General features: G+C 40.5%; 2 protein-coding genes across 19 annotated transcripts in view; one reads left to right on the top strand and one right to left on the bottom strand.

Annotated features, from left to right (window-relative positions):
- The first annotated feature begins 680 nt into the window (after positions 1-680).
- Positions 681-21,056, top strand: part of dock7 (dedicator of cytokinesis 7) — a 45,760-nt gene continuing 25,384 nt past the window's right edge. For all 18 annotated transcript variants that reach the window (XM_068589757.1, XM_068589756.1, XM_068589754.1 and 15 more), the window contains exons 1-15: positions 681-834; positions 4,290-4,389; positions 5,710-5,885; positions 7,575-7,643; positions 7,776-7,905; positions 7,997-8,209; positions 8,412-8,497; positions 8,600-8,666; positions 9,166-9,315; positions 9,476-9,556; positions 9,845-10,007; positions 10,463-10,605; positions 10,779-10,872; positions 11,065-11,227; positions 20,662-20,779. In XM_068589757.1, coding sequence (XP_068445858.1) covers positions 797-834; positions 4,290-4,389; positions 5,710-5,885; positions 7,575-7,643; positions 7,776-7,905; positions 7,997-8,209; positions 8,412-8,497; positions 8,600-8,666; positions 9,166-9,315; positions 9,476-9,556; positions 9,845-10,007; positions 10,463-10,605; positions 10,779-10,872; positions 11,065-11,227; positions 20,662-20,779 — 1,791 coding nt within the window. In that variant the 5' untranslated portion in view covers positions 681-796. The remainder of the gene's footprint in view (positions 835-4,289; positions 4,390-5,709; positions 5,886-7,574; positions 7,644-7,775; positions 7,906-7,996; positions 8,210-8,411; positions 8,498-8,599; positions 8,667-9,165; positions 9,316-9,475; positions 9,557-9,844; positions 10,008-10,462; positions 10,606-10,778; positions 10,873-11,064; positions 11,228-20,661; positions 20,780-21,056) is intronic.
- Positions 12,368-16,969, bottom strand: angptl3 (angiopoietin-like 3). Its single transcript, XM_068589877.1, has 7 exons — positions 16,327-16,969; positions 15,695-15,805; positions 15,459-15,570; positions 15,209-15,322; positions 14,703-14,798; positions 13,715-13,987; positions 12,368-13,607 (listed from the first exon to the last, which is right to left on the bottom strand). The coding sequence occupies exons 1-7, from the start codon at positions 16,852-16,854 to the stop codon at positions 13,423-13,425; spliced, it is 1,419 nt and encodes a 472-aa protein (XP_068445978.1). The 5' UTR covers positions 16,855-16,969; the 3' UTR covers positions 12,368-13,422.

Below are 21,056 nucleotides of genomic sequence, written 5' to 3'. Positions count from 1 at the left end.
CAGTGTTATTACTGAGCATTATTCCCGTTGCAATTTGTAACTTTTTATAACGTGGAATCTAAATATATATATATGTGTAAATTGTCTTTTTATATGTTTGTCTGTGCCTATACTGTAACTTTATATGTATTATTTTGTTTCGTCCACAGGTTTCTCTTGAAAAAGTGATCCTGCTCTCCGTGAGATCAACGAGACTGTACTTCTTACACATGTTTTGATTAAATAATTACTAGATGAGGAGCATCTGATATTATGTATGTATGGGAGAGTGCCAGAGGAATACGACTGATTGCTTGCAAAGTGGTTACATTTGAGGGTAAGTGAATAAAGTAAATATAAAAACCCTTTCACTACAAATAAACACATTACTGAAAGTATACATGTATTATAATCTGGTGAATGCAAAGAAATTAGATTTGTGAAAGCTAATTTGAGAAAAAAACAGTTTAAATTCAGATAAAAATGAATTGAATGAATGTCTACGGTGCCCAGATTTCAAGGAGCTATAATAAAAAAAACAATGAAAAAATAAATGACATTTGTACAGGTGAGTTTAAAGTAACGTGGGTATAACATCTATAACAGCTGTCCCGCTGTTCTCACAGTTACGGTGCGCAACGGCTTTTCTTTGGGTGTGTTCGGTTGCAAACCGTTACTGCCATTACGGTAACGGTCCCATTCTCCCGTTTTCCAGTTTTCCCTGTGGCCGTGGTGGTGAGTGATTGGAAAGCGGAGTCTGCCTCCTGCAAGCCTGCCTGGGAGGATTTTTTTTTAAAGCACACCAGCGGCCACTGCCATGGCTGAACGCCGCGCCTTCGCCCAAAAAATCAGCAGGTAAAAGACTCGAGACCCCGAGACGAGCTCGTCAGAGGCCCACCGAGCACTTAGTCGCCTTTCTGTCGGCCGCCCTGAGCCCACCGAGCCCCGTGAAGGAGGCCCAGCCATCAGCCTGGCTGCTCCCAGCTAGCGAGCTAAAGATGCTCAGACCCACCCAGAACCACGGCGTCGCCGCTAGCCGCTAGTCTCTCTCTCCCTCCCCCGGAATGCTAACAAAGAAGGGACGAGTTACATTGTTGACATACACGTATCGTGTCAAAACGACACGCAGATTTTTGGTCATTTCCCGCAACGAAAGGGACTTGCTGTGAATTGAAAACCCCGTTCATTTCACCCCGACAGCTAGCTGTCTCGCCTCCCCAGTAACGTCAGCTAACGATGGGGAGCTAGTGGGCACTGACGGAGGAGATGAGACTGAACTTTAAGTTGTGTTTTAAGCGAGAAGATGATTGTAATACTGTGAGACTGGGAACAAAAGCCTCCATCAACAGCTCACAGATAGATGTATTAATCTCCTCCCCGCCCCTCGGACAGATCAAAGTACGTTAATCTCTTTAACAAAGGTCTTTGTGCGAGCTGTCAAACACCAGCTTCCCAGGTGATTGATAGATATATGTCTCGTTGTCTCCCCATCGACACCAACATGTTTAGTTCATCATTGTATTTACACTCAAGTCAATCTGCTTCTTGTTTTGGGTTTTCTCTGAATCAGTGTCAGACATCTTTACTGGATGAATATACGATTCTGCACTTTTCGGGAGAGATTATCGTATGATATTACGTTCATGGAGAGGATGAATATCTGTTGTCAATTTTGTTTTCTGTATGGGAAAAATAAATACATTATTACAGAATGCATACACATGATCTTCTCTATTTTCCTCTCTTAGATATGTTAATCTAGATGAACCCAGGTAATTTTTCTACACATCATGGGTTGGATTCTGAAGTTATGTCACTTCATTGTTGGTGTTTCATGCCTTTCTATTATAGTGTGAATCCGGTACCCGTGAATCAAAACCACATCAAATTATTTAGAGTTTAGTATTGATTTATGTGGATTGAGAATGCCCCATCTCATGGCATGTTGTTGACACAAGATGAGGCTGCGATGCCTGATAGGATGGTCAGCTGACAACATTACAGATGAACATACACAGTGATACCATGTACATTTTACAATATGATTCCATACAGCACTACAATATCAGAAACTCTGCACTCAAAAGTCACCACAGAGACTATGGAGACTACTTTCTGAAAACCAGCATTTTAAACTTCTTGGCTGTTGGATCAGAATAATATTGTGCAAGTCTTTGTGATATTGTGTCTACTGCATGCATTTGGGCAGTTGAAATCTAAACACAAGGTTAAACATTTGTTTGCTGTTTTCCGACGTAAAATCTGTTAACCTTGCTCCCGGCCTTTAGTCAAACATAGAAACGAAGTGCCATAATTCTACCTTTTACGTGTGCTGACTTTTAGTAATGGAAGTTAGATAGCCTCTGTGACATGTTAAGTGACTTACATTGCCAAGGACTTTGCCCAGAAGTTTACGTTACATGTCTTAGTTGACTGGTTCTCTTATATTTTAATTTTCAAATGCCATCATTTAATACTTTTTGCTTATCGTTATTGATGTTATTACCATCTTCAAGACAGAGAGGACCATTTGTTTCATCAAGTTATTCGTTGGTGCGTTGAACACTGCTTAGCAAAGGCTTGGTGAGAGGCATTGGGGAGGACTGGAATGTGTTTGTCGGTTCGGTGCTTTTGCATTTAGGCCACTGGATCTCTACTACAGTACGCTATCATGTTATTCCAAAGTTGGGCCATAGAGCTGTCATTATACCTTTCTTCTTCTGAAGATAATCTTTTAACCTCCTCGACTTTGCAACCTTATATTTTTGATGACGGAACCAGTGATGAACTCAGCATTATCGTGGCTTCAAACCAGACTGTTCAGACTTGCATGTGGTCTTGCATCACTGCTGACTGGATGACACCTAATCCTTGCTCACCACCATTACTGTAACTTTCAAACTAGTTATTGTGATATTGCTTTCAGAATCCTTTTCAGAGAGATGGAGACAGACAGATTGTTGGTTATGACGCAAAGTGCATTGAATAAACAAAGTGAATCATAACAGTTTGGAGCCATATTGCCTGTGTGTGTGTGTCACATCACCTTGAGTCGTCAGTGTTTAGCCCTTATCCTTGGTTCGAATTTGTTATTTGTTTGTGTCACTTTGGGCTACTTGCTGCGTTGTTGTTTTGTTCAAGGCAAAGGTCTGAATGGTTTTGGTGGTAGCTGTGATTTAAAGGACCTGTGTATGAGCGTGGCAACAGCAGTTGTTGAACAGCAAGAGCTTTGTGCTGACCACTGGTGTCCAGAGGTTTTTATTTTTTTCTTTCCTCTCGGTCTGGGTGTGATATATGATTTTGTCCGAAGAAACATTGGAAGGACTATGAGACACAGAGAGAAAATACAAATTGTGTGTAAAAAAAATTATCTTGAAGTTACTTAGCCTAATCTTTGAAAGCTTAATGTATTTGAGGTACAAATAGAAAATTCCAGCAATGTGAATTTATCTTGTCTTACAAGACATCAAGTGTCACTTTGGGTTGTACAGTACTCTTGCATTATATTAGCCACTTTGTTAGAGCATTGAACTTCTTCATGTTCTACAGGAATAACAGATACTGAAATTAAAAAAAGCTAAAATGCTCAATGTCACTTATTCTGGGGACTGAAAGTAATTGATGGAATTGGCTGTGAATCCTTTCTGTTAGTTTTCAGTTTTCTGCTTATTCTCAGCCATAAGGGTGCAACAAATAACACAACTGATAGTGTGGTGTAACTTGTAATACTGTGGATACAGTGGCCCCAAAGGTACGATTGTTTTCTCTTTTGTTACGCACACAGGTGCGTATCACACATTTCAAATATTCACTTCTTATTTTGTAGTCAGTTTTGCCTTTTATTCAGAAGTTCACAGTGTAGAAAGAGACAGGAAACCAGGTAAGAGATAGAGGTATGACATGCCCGTCTTTATGCTGCAGAATTTATGTGGTATGAATGCCCCCCTGACCTATCAGCTCATGTTGCTTAATTAAGCTATTTTAGGGGTGTATTTTCCTCTTCAGTTAGACAGGTAACTATTCTATTATGGCTGTGTAATAGAAGTTTACCTTGCAGTATCATTCATTATGTATCATAGCTGAATGTCTTTCAGTATTGTGTTTTGCAGAATGGCCTGTATTCTCGCATTATTCTTTTAGCCAAACATTGTTACAGTAATAGATTGTTGTGATTCTCAGTCCTAACAACAAGCCCTTATTAAGCCAACAATGTCTAGTGCGTGGATCATTACACAGACTTTTAAAATGGACTGTATTCACCGGCTCTCATTTTCCCTCCTTAAACCTTTCTATCGCTCCTCTGTTTGCAGGACTGTGGCAGCAGAGGTCAGAAAGCAGATCGCTGGCCAATATGGGGGGTCTCCGCAACTATTCAAAAACCTCAATGTTGGGACCGCAACAAGCAACACAGTGAGTAGTCTCAAAGGCCATAGCCTAATATTGATATCATGTCTTTGATCACCATACAAGTGTGACAGCTGCTGCTACTTCTTAGTCTGAAAACACAGCATACATTACAATGACAGTGTCTCAGCTGTCAACAGTTGAGACACTGTTGATTTTTCACATTTGCCCAAGTACAATTCTGGTGGGAAAACAAACACAGACAATGATGAACTGTCTGCACACGCGCCCTTTTTTTTGTTTTGGTCTAAAGAAACCCCATACTGGAAAACAATGTGTTGTGCCCAACTGATGTATGATTTCTGAGTTTTACCATTCTATCAATATTTTGCAGATTTACAAGGATTGAAATGTAGGCTAGATGTTAGACATGCATCATCAAATATTGATTGAGTTCACCTCCTTGGTCCTTTTGTCATATCCAGCCGTTACAAATGTTCAAGTAAGTGTACCGGTAGTATTTTAACAGGAGACATACCTGCTGATATTAGTCTCACCACAATAATACAACCTAAGACAAGGATGTAATTTTCTGTTTATTAGAATGGCTGCACAGCTGTTGTTTATGTTATGCCAAATACCATGAGGGTTAACCATTGATTGGCCTGCTCCCCACATCCATTTTCTGCCGCAGTGTTTGTAAGGTTACAAATGATTGAGGCCAGACAATATGTTTGTTAAAGGGTGAGTGCAAATTGCCCTTCAGCAGCTCTGAGTCACAACACCAGCAAATACTCCCCCTCTCCTCCCTAATTAGGGCTACAGTTGGCCTGTAATTAAACTTTGAAAGGTATTTATGGTAAAATTCCTCGAGAGAGTGAAAGAAAGACGGAGACAAATATACGCATACTTTCCCACTTAAACTGAACTTGCTGAAACAGAGATTCCCCTGGGTTTGTCATTTTAAAAGCAGAGTAACACCAGCGAAACCCTCAGTCGAAGCTTGTAGGACACTTTCTAATCTGGTTACTTGTATCACCGTAACAGCATTTTAAAGCATTTGCAAATCACAAATGTTTCATTTTTACAAGTGATTTTCCTAAATCGAGATTTGTTAAGATGACCCATAAGCCAGAACTGTTCTCTCAATACAAAAAAAGCCCCTCATATTTTGGACCTGTTAGTGGTGCAGATTCACAGAATGACTAATTTATCATAACTCTATTACTTTTCCCTAAAGCCGTAAGACTTAAAGACTTTGCCAAGACATTGCTGTTCATTAACAATTAGAAGAGGCGCAGACAGGAGAACTGACTAGCTGACAATGTCTTCACAGCTAATTCACTTTTCTCATCCCTCTGATGTCCCCCTCTCATCGCTCACCAGGTTCCCCTCACAGAAGCGGTGGAGCCAGTGGATTTTGAGGAGTACCTCATTACTCACCCTCCCATCGTTGAGTCGGGTCCCCTGAGAGATCTGATTGAGTTTCCCCCAGATGATATTGAGGTCATCCACACACCCAGGGAGTGTCGCACAGTTGCACAAGCCGTCCCGGAAGAAGGGTGAGAGCGCTGTTTGGTGGAAATACTCTAGGTGGTAGTGGCAGTTGTGGATTTAAAGCAACTTCATGGAACAATCATTATGTGTTGATTTTGGTGGCCCCTGTGGGCAAGGCTGGTAGTGTTTTCCATGATCTCTCCGATTTTGAATAGTAAACACCTTGAATCATTGTTTTGGAAGCGAGTGAAAGGAAGAAAGAAAAAACTTGGTCATGAATAGCTTCACTCCATTAGTCCCGGCTCTCAATTTAATGCCTGGTGCAAGTTGGTCATTATGATCATAATTATGGTCATGATGACGGTGACAAATGCAACCAACGTTTGCTTCTTTTTAGCCACCAACGTAAATTCTCATGTCGATGTAAAACCTCATCTCGCAGTCATACAGTTGGTGAATTTTATATTTATCACAACACTGTTAGAAAAATTCACCCGACACCTTGGAGTAAAATCATTCAAACAGGAATATTTATTCGTTGCAAGGAAAGAGCAGAGTCAGAAGTACAACGTGATAGACAAATTGCATATCCAAGACTGCTCCACGATCTTGCAAAGAACCACCTCTTAAATACTCAACATGACCCACTAACAGAAACCCTCATGACATCTTCGGTCTAATCGGGAACCTTTCCCCCCCTCGTCCCATGGAGTCATTTGCAAGAAATAGTCATATGATAACAAAGGAACTGCATGTTCTTTAAGACAGAAACCTACAGATTCCCCAGTCTCATTGCTATCAGGAGACATGCTGAGTTTGTGTGTAAGATTAAACAGAGACAGTTCAATGAGAAGTCTGAATATAACAGTGAAACAGCAACTGATTAAGAGTGAATATGTTTTTCTTCCAACAAACACAAATCAAGAAATAATGAGTTGCCACCAAAAGACTACTTTGCCAAAAAGAGAGCGGATGGCAGCTCCAGAAACATAAGCTGCGGTCGAATAGTCCTTTTTGGTTTGGAAGGTTTCGAACCGAGTGAAATGACCCGGAAGTATCGAAATGGCCGCCATGATAAGTGCTGGTCGAATTATCGAAATGCAAATGGAAGGAGCTTCAAGGCTTATGAGCACTGTCTTTAGATGTCCACATTTAGAGGGTGATAGTTGTTCTATTTGTGTTTTAATTTCCCATGTGGTTCCACACTCGATTTCCACTTTCCACTTTATCATTTATACAATGAAAAAGTTATCATTTGCCGCGTTGCACTCCTCAAAATGTATGCCACATGGCCACGAGGCTTTTCTAACTCGTCTTTCCACTTCCTGCTTTGTGTTAGCTGCACACAGGGAGTTTCATTAGTAAAGTAACCTAATCGCACCAATCACCACCTATTTAAAGAATGCTGTTTTTGTGTATGCTATTATCTTTTTCTAATTTTGCCGCTATTGCTTTTGGACTTTTGGAGGTTATAGTGACTTCAGGATGATTTTCAAAAGTTTGCAAAATAGTGTCGTTCAGTCACTCCACTGCTCCACATGTTAAAAGATGAAAGGCTTGTGAGCTAAATGTCATTACTTACTGTAGCTTTGGCTCTTGATATGACAGAAGAGGCGACACAAACATTGCAAGAAGATTAAATAACATCAGCCTGATAGCCTGTCATCTTTGTTCACTGAGACTAATGTGTTTAAAGTCTGACTCTTGCTGTGAAAATAGAACTTGTTTGATTGATTGAGTCTGTCTGGCTTCAGGGACACTGATGCTCATGTCAGAGACTGTGTGAGATCCTACACAGAAGATTGGACCGTCGTCAACAGAAAGTAAGGCCTCACTGTCTAGAATTATTTGGCTGTTTTTAATTCAATTTCACTCGTTAAATCTTTAAAATTGACATTATAGCTGTACAAAATTATGAATACATTGAGCATTAATATGTGTGTTTTCTCCATTAGATACCACAAGCTTGGTACAGGCTTTAACCCCAACACTCTGGACAAGCAGAAGGAGCGTCAGAAAGGCCTGCCCAAACAAGTGTTTGAGGCCGATGAGATGCCAGACAACAGCAGCTACCAGGATGACCAGGTACTTAATCATCACTGGTTAAAAAACAAACAAAGAAAGAGATGTCCCCCCCCCTCCCCCCATTTGACTTTTTTTTCCGTTTGTCCTGTAGGATGACCTTAAGCGGCGGTCGATGTCTATAGACGACACCCCGCGTGGCAGCTGGGCCTGCAGCATCTTTGACTTGAAGAACTCCCTTCCCGATGCCCTCCTCCCTCACCTCCTCGACCGTGCCCCCAATGAGGAGATTGACAGGCACAACGAAGAGCATCGCAAAGCCAACCGCCACCGCGAACTCTTTGCTCTGCACCCTGCCCTTGATGAGGTATACTTTACCCGTTTCATTTTGCTAGAACCCCTTTCTGCTCATATGGACATTTTGTAATTCTATGTCAAAGTTCTGGCTGTTATTCAGTCCAGGTTACGCAATTAATTCAATCTTCTGTGTTGTAAACCAGTCCCAGGATGTCGCTAATTTTCTTTTCTGGATTTTTCTTTTGTATGTGATCTTCTCTGTAAATGTGTAGGAGGAGCCCATTGAGCGCCACTGTGTGCCTGAAGTACCCAAAGAACACCTTGGCCAGAGGCTACTCGTCAAGTGCTTGTCCTTGAAGTAAGTGGTGGACGGCCTTTTTCAGGGGGGAAAAACCTTTAACTCTTGTATTTAACTGCTGCTTTCTGCTGACCCACTCTTTTTTTTCTTCTCCCCTTGAAGGTTTGAGATCGAAATTGAACCGATATTTGCTAGTTTGGCCTTATACGATGTCAAGGAAAAGAAAAAGGTAAGCTGTTATGCTTTCCTCAGTGCCTCCTCAGCCCTGAGTTGTTATGTCACTTCTGCAAACCATTAAAATTGTTGGGAGGCCAAAATGAATTTGATGAGTGGACTATAAAACTTTATGTTGTGGCCCTGTTATGCTTGTAAGAATGCAGTTAAATCATAAACTTTAACCATGTATCTATCTGAAGAAGATCATCCACTGCTGGTTGTCTCCACACAAACACTAGAGGGTAGCAGTTGCCTTGATAAGTAAATCTCTCATATATATTGCTCTGTACAGGAGCTCCATTACTTTAACAAGTGGGTAATTTGTTACTGATGTGTTATCGTGTTTATCAGCCACTGCAAGGAAGAAATCAGGTTGCTGTAACACAGCCAGTCACTTAAATATTATGATTGAATATAAATGGCCTTCATGGTATGGACGATGGATTAGATTTAACATGTATGTTCTGATTGTGTGATAACCACCTGTGTGTCTGTTTGGATGTGTCTCTCAGATATCGGAGAACTTCTTCTTTGACTTAAACTCTGAGCAGACGAAGGGGATACTTCGTCCGCACATTCAGACAGCGGCCATCTCGACGCTGGCACGCTCGGCCATATTTTCCATCTCTTACCCTTCCCAAGATGTCTTCCTTGTCATCAAGGTCCGGCAGTTATGATTTATCTTCCTTTGTCTTGTCAAGTCAAATATTGAACATATCAAGATAATATGTCTGTGTGGAAAACTCGCAGATTAGACAAAAGTTTGATCATTTTGTTGCTGTGTCTGAGTGAGGTGACTGAACGTATGTGCTTTGTCTGCAGCTCGAAAAGGTACTGCAGCAAGGTGATATTGGAGAGTGTGCCGAGCCTTACATGGTCTTCAAAGAGTCAGATGCTGCCAAGGTATGATCAATGTGAATTAGACGTTAAATGTCACATAAAATCTTTTGAGGCATGTCTTAGGTGGATTATAATAATACTTATACAGATAATTTGTATGTTCTTTATTATCCAGTATGTTAGCCAAAAGTTCAGTTTTAAAATGGCATTGCTGTTCCAGGCAATGCAAACTGTATTATCACCTAAATGTTGTACAATTAATAATCAAGTTTTAAAAAATAAGAGTCGATACGTAAACTGTAATATAGGCTAATATCGCAAATTCAAAAAAACTGTTTTTTTTTCTTGTAGAATAAAGAGAAGTTAGAGAAGCTTCGTGGCCAATCGGAGCAGTTCTGCCAACGTCTTGGCCGCTACCGCATGCCCTTCGCCTGGACCGCCATCCACCTGATGAACATTGTGAACAGTGCTGGCAGTCTTGAAAGGGATACGGAGCTGGAGATGAGCCTCACAGGTCTGACATTCCCCTTTTTGAAATAACCCTTTAGATGGTAACTGTAAACATATAGTATCTAAGTTCAGAATTTTCAGTCGAGATACAGATGGCAAAACCTGCGCTGTGGGTGTGGGCTGATACAGAGTACCGATCTAATACCAGATACATTTCCTGAATCTGTAAAACAAAATTCAACAAATACATACACACATTAGGCTCATGGGCCAACAACAAATAGTACAAGGGAAATTCAAATGGAGAGCAAATCATCATGTCATATTGATCCTCGGTGTGTTATTTTGAGTTTGACCTTTGGTGTTTGTCTAACCGTTAACCTCACAAGGTATCTTTGATGCTGATTGTGGTGGCTGCTGTTTTGTTGCTAGGCTGATCAGAGAAAATTCCTCTTTTACATAGGACAGAAGTATGAAGAATTTAAGTTTTAAAAATGCTGTTTTTTTCCCCGTGTACAGAGAGAAAAGGCTCATGGTCAGAACGAAGGAACTCGAGCATCATGGGAAGACGTTCCCTTGAGAGGACCACCAGTGGAGACGAGTCATGCAGTCTGACAGGATTTAGACCTGCAACACTTACCATCACCAACTTTTTCAAACAGGTCTCCACACCCACATATATACAAGTCTGATATAATATACAGACATATTAGGCACAGATTAGGCTGCACATACACAGAAGAAGAGGGATATGTCCTCTTACGTATCACACACGTTCAGATTTCTCTTTGTAATTTTGAATGAAATATTTATATGTTGCACTGGTGAGTTTCAGGAGGGGGACAGATTGAGCGACGAGGACTTGTACAAGTTCTTAGCTGACATGAGAAGACCTTCTTCGGTGCTGAGGAGACTTAGACCCATCACAGGTACAATAATGTTGCTTAGTTCAACCCTGTTAAAAGTTGTTAATCTGAGGCTCATCTCTATTTTTTGTCACGATTCCCTTGAATTACTTGGAAATTTGAAGAAGTAAACCAGTTGTGTTTCAAATATATATAACATGTTTCTCGTTCTTTACCTCCCTGTTCACTTGTTCCGTTTTCATTCTGTTACCACAGCCCAGTTAAAGTTGGACATTTCTCCAGCTCCAGAGAACCCACACTACTGCTTGACCCCTGACCTTCTGCAGGTCAAACCGTACCCAGACAGCAGGGTACGCCCCACCAGGGAGATCCTGGAGTTCCCTGCCAGGGACGTCTATGTGCCAAACACTAAATACAGGTACAGAAAAATACATTTTGTGCGTGGAAATCTGAGCTTTTGTTCCATATGCTGTACTGTAGTCAATTTGGTCTGGAGAGGAGAGTATATCAATTTTGTTAAGCTAAAGTTTTATTCTCAATAGGTTACAAAAAATACAAGCTGTTTTTAACTGTTTTAATTATAAAGCGACTCTAATTTTCAAAGTTGCTTTTTTGGAAAGTATTAACTTATCCAAAGACTATAGAGGGATATAACCACGAGCAGCTGTTATTTTCTTTTAGGCGTTACATTGATTGCCTGTTAGAAAATATAGGCAAATGGAAAATAGGCAAAATGCCACATGCTCTGTGAGCCGGATGCAAACTCACTGTCGTGAGCATTTAGTCTGTGAAGGACAACAACTTCAATTAAAGCCTGAACACAACTTAAAGCTGAAGAAATCAAATTAAGCTTTCCACAGTGAGGCCTGACACTGTCTCGTTAATGTTCACCTCTTGGTACATGCCAGTATACTGCGTACATATTCCAACTGAACAAGTGCTAAATCTGTAAAGGTCACTCTCCAGTGATGTTGTCACTGCCAGACGTTGCTGCTAACATGACCTTGCTTCCACAGGCCTTGTTTGTCTGCAGATAACCAGGTGCCTTCCTATTGTAGATTAACTAAGGACAGACCTAATTGAGAGCCAGCAGAACTGGGTGAAAGTGATTCAAAATAGTTGCTTTTGTATTATAGAGTTTTTTTTTTTCAAGAATATAAATCCTAAGGATATTGTCTGGGATCAGAGTTTTTTATTTTATTTTTATTTTTACAACTTTTTAATAATTTTCCTTTTGAGTACATATGTATATGGACTATACTCTCTGAGGTCATAGCGAAACTGAAGAGTGCAACTAGGTTACTAAACTTGATCAGTCAGAGTATGAGCTGTAAGCAGGACAATTCAAGTTCTGAGCTGGAAAACAAAATGTTTATGCAGATTATAGCAATGTGGAAGCATGCATATTGAGGCATCCACATTTTTAATGAATATTTTGTATTAGCGATTGTTTTAAAAATTGTAATGAGTATACTGTATTGCTGACTGTGATGGCAGTAATTTCTTACATATGATACAATGAAGGCCATTTCGTGACACATTTTTATTTTGACTTCATAAATATGTTTTGTTAGAGCACATAGCTACTTATTAGGGTGACATGTTAGTATGAGCCACATTTACAGAACAGTTAGTTATATTGTAATAATGGACAAAAGTCAATATGACTCAATACATTTGTAAATACACAAAAATGATGTTCTTCTAACAATACCAGCAGAAGTCGTATAATAGCATGAAATGGTTTAAATACTTTACAGAGTAAAAAAAAAATAGAACAAACAAAGCAGAATCCATCATAATTGTGCTGCCAAAGCTTTCTTTCTCCAATGTTGTACAGTATTTGTCTGCTGACATTGTCCCCACTTTGTGGATTGTTTTCCATCAAACTCGGGATGAAGCAGTGTGAGATGAAGCTGCACAAACATGACATTCATTGGAAAGAGAATAACCAGTTTGGACACATTTTGAGATGTTGGAGATGCAGTGTTTCTCTTAAACAATGACTTATATAATGTGCATGCCTTATGTATTAGCATGTTGGTGCATTTGCACCCTGAAAACATGAAACAGTTTTACATCACAAAGATAATATTCATTTTAAATAGCTTTGTTAACATAGAAGCCGTCAAATACATTAAGGGTTATTTCAATGTTCTTGCCAAGCAAGCTCAGTTTTTCTAATTACCTCAGAATCTCTCTTCATAGTTTTCTTTCCTACTGCAGTAGCAGTTGCATTTTGCAGCCAGCTCTGAATCGGTTGCTGATGTTGATCAATATATCCATTTTGCAAATGATTGCAGATGTTGCGTAATGCCAATTCTACTGTCGTTGCTTGATTATACCCAATAGGTTAATGACCTGTGTGGCACGGTCGCATCATTGCGACAGCTCAGCAATTTAAAAAATGTTTGCCCCGTTATTGGTTGGTCAGCACCCGCCTCCGACAAAACGCTCTTTGCAAGCAATCAACTTAATGATGCAGATAAACTAAGAATTTCTGAGTGTTACTTCACATTCCACTTTAATACAACTTTTTGGGCTGAGTTCTAGATTCGATCAATGCTTGTGAAATGTCTCTAGTGTTGTAAGAAAAGGAATGACTTGAGGGGTTCAGTTGAAGCTTTCAGCAGTGGGAGCTGGTCGGACGGAGATTTTGGTCATCTTGAGGGAATAGGAGGGCCCTGTGCCAGGCTTCCAGTAAATGCCCTTCCTTCTCATAGAGCGTCCTTTTGCCCTCAACCACAAATACTTTCCATTAAGGTTGGTCTCTCTGCAAGCGTTGAACCACCAACCACCTGCCAAAGTGACAGAACAAGAGACAGAAGTTATATAAACATAAGCTGGCGACAAGTTGGTCTTAAGAAAATGACCATTGCTGAATCATCCCGTAAAACTCTTTTACCTGTGTAAGTGCGAGCGCAGTTGGAGTTCCGGTGGTTGTCATTATTTCTGTCTTTAGTGGAGAACCTCATGCCGCTTCGGTTGGCCATGGCATCGGGCAAGTCCCCAGAGAAGTGGCTGACATGAAGGGTGTAGCCCTTAGAGGTGCCCTCCAATGAGAAGCGGTACTCGGCCCAGTGCTTCCCCTCCTTCCAGTCCTCCAAATCAATCCGCAGGATGTAAACTCCCTGCTGGGTAAAGCTGTGGATCTTCTTTAAGCCCAACCAGAAGTCGTCTGCGTAACATATGTCAGTTTTGATCTTGTTAGGATGTAGTTATTTTATGTAAAACACACACTTTTGTCTGTTAGCATATTTGCAATTCACATCAAATGTGGAAATTCTTGGAAACACATTTTGTTTTTAGTTTTATTGTTTTTTTTCCACACTGCTGTTTTTATTGAGTCATTTATCAGTTTCTACTTGTCTCCAATAAACTGGTCCATAATCAGAGCAGACATGCACTCTATACACTTGTTTCCTTTGGTGTGGGATGGTTTGCTGCTCCAAACTGTGAGCTATATTTATTAGGTAGGTAGTAAAAGTAAAAATTCATAGCTGCAGGAGCCTTTTTCTTTGGAATGTGGCATGACTGCACCGACGATATGTCTGGCTGCCAAAAAATATAATCAGGCAATACAGGAAGTCCCCTTTTCAGTTCAGGAAGGATATGAAACAATTACTGTTTTCTTTGACCAGGCTTACAGGAAGTACTTGCAAATGCCCCCCTGCCCCTCCCCACCCCTTGACCATAAAGTCTGTTCAAGTTAAGGTGGTATTCAGAGTAAGTACTTAGTGTATATATATATATATATATATATATATATATATATATATATATATATATATATATATATATATATATATATATATATATATATATATGTGTGCATAGTTTTGGCAAACGGCATATGCTGAATTCAATGCAAAGTAAAAAATAAAAGTACTCACTTTCCAGATCTCCAAAGCCTTTCTCATACTTGTCCCATGTCTTGTCAAAATCCACTGAATCATCCGCCCTGCGTTGGATAACAGTTGAACCTCCATCTATAGAATTGATTAGCAATACATTTCAAGTCAAGTTATTGTTGTACTAGCAAACACAAAAGTTTACACAAGGATCAGGAAGCCTCCTTTATCATAAGCATGGTTCACTCAGCCTGCTAAAGGTGAGAATGTTGCTAGTTATTCTGCCTCGGCTTTCTGCATAAAAGGTACAAACAGAAGGTCGTGACTGAGCTGTTCATAAACTAGAAGCTAACAGTGTTGTCTCCACCCTATTGTCTGCTGCTCTTTTGGATAACCTGTTTCTCTGGCTATCTGGCTTGATAAGCGTTTGTTTACTCGCTTGTTGATTTGAAACATGCATAAATGCAAATACTTCACCTTCTACATGTAAGCGCTTGTGAATACAGAAACAGTATTTTTGTGACTCAGATGGCTGTGGTTTCACTCACCTGAACCCATTTCACAGTAAACATTGAATGGTTCAGATTGGTTTGGCTTGATAACATAGATTCCACTTGTTGTCTCTCCCTTGATGAACAGCTCACTGCAGTCTCTTGGGAGGTCTGAAACAGAATTAAAAAAAAAGCAAAATGCATTCATTCAAATTTCGTCAAACTCTTGCATTTTGCTTTTGTTTTAAGCGTTTAAAATGTATTCAAACATTTTGAATAACTGACGATTCATTTGAATGAATGTTACCATTCACGTCCAGGTCAGTTGAGTTTCCTGTCAGATATTCAAACATATCAGGCGCTGCAGGGTCTAAATCCATCAGCTTATCGACTGTATCTTGAAAACTGTCATAGCTTAGCTGCAAGAGAATGAAAATACATCTGTGATGTTAAATTATCTTGTCAGCCCTATAAAAAGCAGTTTCCCTTTCACTCTCACATAAAGCATGTTCTCCTCTGAACTCCTGTTGAACAGTTGTCTACCTTTTCCTCCAAGTTAATAATCTTGGTTTTCTGGTTGTTGAGCTGATCATGCTGCTCCTTCACAGCTTTCAGCAGATCTGTAATCGTTTTCTCTTGAGATTCAATCACTTCCTGAAAAAAGACACAATAAAAGCATTATTCTTCCATACAACATGTGTTGTATTTTACAATGTTTTAATGTGTGCACCTCTTGAGCCACAAACTACAGGTTGAACACCAGTTTTTGGTTGATTCTATCAGTAAAAAAGTAAAAACCAAGAGACTATTAGCCACGCAAAACCACACAAATTACTTTGCAATGGGTTGCCTTGCTCTTCTTATGCCGGTTATCATTTGCACAATGCTATCAACCATATTTCTCACATGCCGTATTTTGCCTGATGCCGAAGTGCAGTTGGAAACAATAACACAACAATTTACTACTGTAATACAGGAATAGATCATTGTCATATGACACCAAATGTTATCACGTAGGGCACATTTAGGTCGGTGCAATTCAAATTAGTAGATTAGTAACTAAACTGAATTCAAGAGAATGGTTTGGTGCATTTTTTACTTGCACACTTTTCTCCCATTGCCATGTACAGTGGGCCCACTGACTGATGCAAACTTGAATAAGACTTGCCGCTTACCTTGAGCGTTGTGATTTCAGTCAGCTGCTCAACGGGGATAATGCTCTGCGACAGTCCCTTCAGCCGCTCCTCCAGGTTTCCCACCTTGCTCTGCAGCTGTACGCGCTCCTGAAGGATGCCGTTGATCTTAGTGTTGATTTCCAGCGACAAGTTCTTGATCTCCTCGTTGTTGGCCTTCAAGTAATTTGTGGTCTTCTTCAGCTCCTCCTCCTCCTCCTTGATCTCAGACGTGACCACCGAGAGCTGGGTGAAAGAGCGGTCGAAAATGTTTAACTTTTGGAAGATTTCGTTGATTTGGCCCTTGGTCTTGTGGACGAACTCTCGTAGACTCTGGCCCAGCTGAAGTAGTCCGTTTGCGAGAAGGCGAACATCATCCAGCATGGCAAAGCGAGACTTTTCCTCGGTTGGGCTTGCTGTTGTGGTAAGGGCCTGCGAGGGCAGGGTCAGGTACTGTTCTCTTCCTAAGGAGTCGAGAGGGATGGCAGCAGTTGAACCAGCGAGCAGCAGCAACAGGCAAAACCGCTTCATCGTGACTTTCTTGTCCAATCCTGGATTTTGAAATAATTTCTACCACTGCGCCTTCTTTCCCCTTGCTTTGTGCTCTACTCAACACTCTTTGCTCTGCCTCTGCCTATAACCCTGACTTCTTTGCTGTTGAAATGAAGTGAGAACAGCAGGCTGCCCTGTGTTATATACTGCCCTCTCAGTGGAGGAGGGGGGATTAGCTGATCATTAAACCCTACTATGTTTTAACTCTGTACCCCACCTCCTCCCAAATCCCCCTCGAGCCCTCCCTCTCCTGAACAAACAAATCACAGCAGTGAGCAAATGACATATACACCCCCTCTCCCCCTTCTCTACTACCCATTTAACCCCAATCCCCTCTCCATACCACACCCTACCCTGTTCTCCCTCTGTGGTGCAGGGCTTTAGCTGATCAGCAGAAAGCCAACAATGGCCACCACAGGTTTTTGATGGATTGTCAGACCGATCAATCTCAAACCTTATAACCCTGCACACACTTTGCTCTGATTGATAATGCTGTGTGTAATTAATGCTCCTGGGTTTGATTTAGTATCGTGCTGAATCAGCCCAGCACCAGTGTGTGTGTGTGTCTCTCTCTCTCTCTATCTCTCTCTCTCTCTCTCTCTCTCTCTCTCTCTCTCTCTCTCTCTCTCTCTGTCTCTCTGTCTCTCTCTCTGTCCCCTCTCTCTCTCTCTCTCTCTCTCTCTCTCTCTCTCTGTCTCTCTGTCTCTCTGTCTCTCTCTCTGTCTCCCCCCCCAACCCCTCTCTCTCTCTCTCTCTCTCTCTCTCTCTCTCTCATGGGGGTAAGCCAGTCATCTGTGCCAGGGTTGAGCTACCGGGCATGAATGATGTTGGAGAGTTTGGACAGTGTGTACTCATCATCTTGGGTTTGTTGCCTAGCCCTCAGAGACAACAAATCCAAGTTTTTCCCAAGTTGACCATGCCTTGTGTGATATTCTTTTTTAATGCCACCAGAAATGAGATGTGCAATAAATAGTGTGCTGATTTCTTTTCAGCTTTAAAAACAATCTTTATGGGACATTTTTAGTAAGTTGTTTGACTCAGACCTGAAATGTATCCAACTTCAGCTAAAGAAGGAGGAGGAAGTAATCAGTGAAATTACTTTAATTGGAATATAAATATTTATACTTTTGGCACTCATTGCTGCATGGTTCCCGTGGTTCTGATATGTGTTATGAAAAAGGCCTCCTAGACAGAATAACTGCCATGTCATGCAGTCATTACATTTTGTTTTGTCCTCATGAAGACTAATATAGATTAAAAAAGGTTTGCAGCTGATCAGTCACTTTGAATTAAAAAGGTAATGATTACTACATTGTTATAAAAATAATACTTTGTTACAAACAGCAGAAAATACATGGATATTTGGCTTTGGTTAAAAATGCAAACAATTTTGCACTCCGTTTGTTACAGTGCTTGTTAAAATACCACACAGTTATCTTAACGAGCTTTCTCTAGTAATTTGTTGTTTTAAAGATGGATAAGCTCAAATCTCTGTAATGAGGGACTGTTACTTTTTTTTATATGGACTGAGCATAAAGAAAGGGTTCTATAGAAAAGAATAACTAAATGAGTGAATGTGCAAGGAATTTGCTTAATCAGCATAAAGCTGGCACTAATATGTTCAGTGTCGGTCATGCCAGCGCAGTGGTTAGCAGCAAGGAGGTTGAGGGTTTGAACCTGACGAGGCCTGCTGGGGCCTCTCCCTATGGAGCGGGCTGGTTCTGTACAACCTAAAATTTGCTTTGGAATTTTCAACCTGAGAAATCGCCATTAAACCACTTCAGCAGTCTGTTTAAGTGACAGAATATCTGTCCACTGTGTTGTGTATGTTTTGTGTTCTCTCTGTAGCTGTACTGATCCTTATAATTCTTACGATCAGTTATCCCTGAGATATTCTATTTGTACCTTTTTTCTAGTAATTGTACATCAATGCATTTGAACCCCTCTTATGTTGACCTCTGTGTGAGAGAACTGAGCCGAACATGCTGTGAGTAGGTTCTTTGTTCCACGGTTGGATAGTGTGGATACCTTCCACCCCCCCCATCCTTTGTTAACCACAAGGTTAAAATGTCACATTCACTTACTATTGTAGCACCTAATTGGCTGAGTCAGTCTGTCATCAACTGTCTGTTTATTACCAGCAGTGATGGTGTGTGGCTGGTACGAGTCTCTGTGTGTGTCAACATGGCAAAATGTGTTCCAGGAGACACCTACAGTAGTGAGAACTAAACAGAGACGCTTTTTAGTACTTTGCCAAGTGTTAAAATGTCTGTCTGTCTGTGGACATATTTAGTGTCTGTGATGCAGTCACTAAGCTTTACAGATGTGTAGTGGAGATAGAAATGAAGGCTTGGTTTATTAAGATGGGTGTCACAGATTGAAGTGCTTGACACTTGACTCCATATTAATTTAGAAGTGTGTGTGTGTGTGTGTGTGTGTGTGTGTGAAAAATCAGTGTGAAGTGTAGACAGTTTCCTATAAAATACATTGCTGGTGGGATACAATCCAATGCTGCGAGGTCACTGTCAAGTGGTATTTATGACTGGACCACAGAAAACAGCCCCATCAATTATGGATTTGAGTTGCACATGCATCCCATTGGTCAGGATGAGACATGTCAAAATGAGCTGTCCATTTAATTTCTGATGAGGTTTACAATATGTATGAAGAATACATCCTCGCAAAGTGGTCCATGTTAAGTTTTATTGTGAAATACTTTCTATATTTATCTGCTTTGTAGTCAGTGTTTTTTTCAGTTTGTTTAGGGTATAACCTTTTGAATATTATTTATGTGCTCCTTCAACATCTTGTTGTCCTAATAATAACAAGGCAGACTTGCTATTTATTTACCCTTTCTTCTCTGCATTCTCTGAATTACTCGAGAGCGCCTTTGTTACCTGGCCTACTGGTGTGAATCGCAGCCTGGTCTTTGTATTGAGCGATCAAACCGTGACTTTCCTCCTTTGTGTAGCCTCTGAATGGGAAAGGTGGGTAGCCGTCATTGTATAGTTGGGGAGTTTGCTTTCACAGTATTCATGTCTACTGATTAAACCTGAGATGAATCTGACGAGATGAGCTGATTGGGGATTTCAGATTTTTCACAGTGAAGTCATCTTGAGGTCTATTTTAGTTCAAATTCAACAACCCACAAGCAGCCATTGTTATTGTTAGGACATGAAGATAGAGAGCAACAGAGGAAGCGGATGATTCTAATAATCCGACCAAAGAGATTCCCACGCTTCCTTGTCAGTTGTGGTTCCAGCTGTGGTCTCTGTGGGGCTGCCCCCCACAGACTCAACTACGCCATTGCGGTTTGTCAGCTGATCCCGGGTGACTTTGCACTTCCTATTATGCAGCCTCCTCCCACTTCCCATCAGTGTTTGTGACAGTACAGTTCCACAACTTTTGCTGTCAACAATGACAACAATAATGATCAGGATGATAAAATAAAAGTATTGTATTAAAAAAATGTAAAAATATTTAACAATTTATTTCAACTCGTTGATATATTTTTAGCTATCAAGTTGTGAGGCAGAATAAAAAAAGTGTACAATGACATTTAAATGCTTTTTTTTTGACGGGTAATCTCTTGATGACCATTGCGCAACCTCTAGTGTCGTCGAGTTATTGCTACTTTCTATCGTATAATTTACAAATTTATATTTTCCTTCATACTATCAAATAGCTGCCATACTTTGGATACCTTGTCTGTGTACAGTAACCATATAGTTTTCCCTTGGTGCAGTTAATTAAATTATTTTCTCTGTGACTGTCTCTTTCTTATAGGAATCTGCTGTATATAAACCCTCAGAGTCTTAACTTTGCCAACCGCCAAGGCTCCGCCCGCAACATCACAGTCAAAGTGCAATTTATGAATGGAGAGGATCCAAACAATGCCATGCCGGTACGCCATGATGTGAAGTCAAAAGAAAAACATTGTTTTTGAACTTATGTTAGTCTAGTCGGTCATCTTAGTACCATGTGTTTTTATGTAGATAACTAAGGGCTTGAGCCATTTCATAGGAAGGTGTGAGGTTGTATTGCAAAGCTGTGCATTGTAACGGCTCAGCATTGTTCCACAGCTGTGTGCATGCTAGCAAATATGCTCTTGCTAAACACATGTTGACAAATGCTTGTGATTATTTGTAACATGGCTTCATGACTATCTGATTGTTAGTACT

Source organism: Clinocottus analis, unplaced genomic scaffold, assembly GCF_023055335.1.
Source record: "Clinocottus analis isolate CAN_PGR_092001 unplaced genomic scaffold, fCliAna1.0.p SCAF_23, whole genome shotgun sequence".
Taxonomy (NCBI): Eukaryota; Metazoa; Chordata; class Actinopteri; order Perciformes; family Cottidae; genus Clinocottus; species Clinocottus analis.
This window is presented reverse-complemented; position numbering and strand designations above follow the sequence as displayed.

Coding starts and splice junctions, on each gene's coding strand:
- angptl3 (XM_068589877.1), bottom strand. CDS start 16,854: ATGAAGCGGTTTTGCCTGTTGCTGCTGCTCGCTGGTTCAACTGCTGCC. Junction 15,323..15,458: donor AACTGACCTGGACGTGAATG/GTAACATTCATT, acceptor ATTCTGTTTCAG/ACCTCCCAAGAGACTGCAGT. Junction 14,799..15,208: donor TTACTGTGAAATGGGTTCAG/GTGAGTGAAACC, acceptor TCAATTCTATAG/ATGGAGGTTCAACTGTTATC.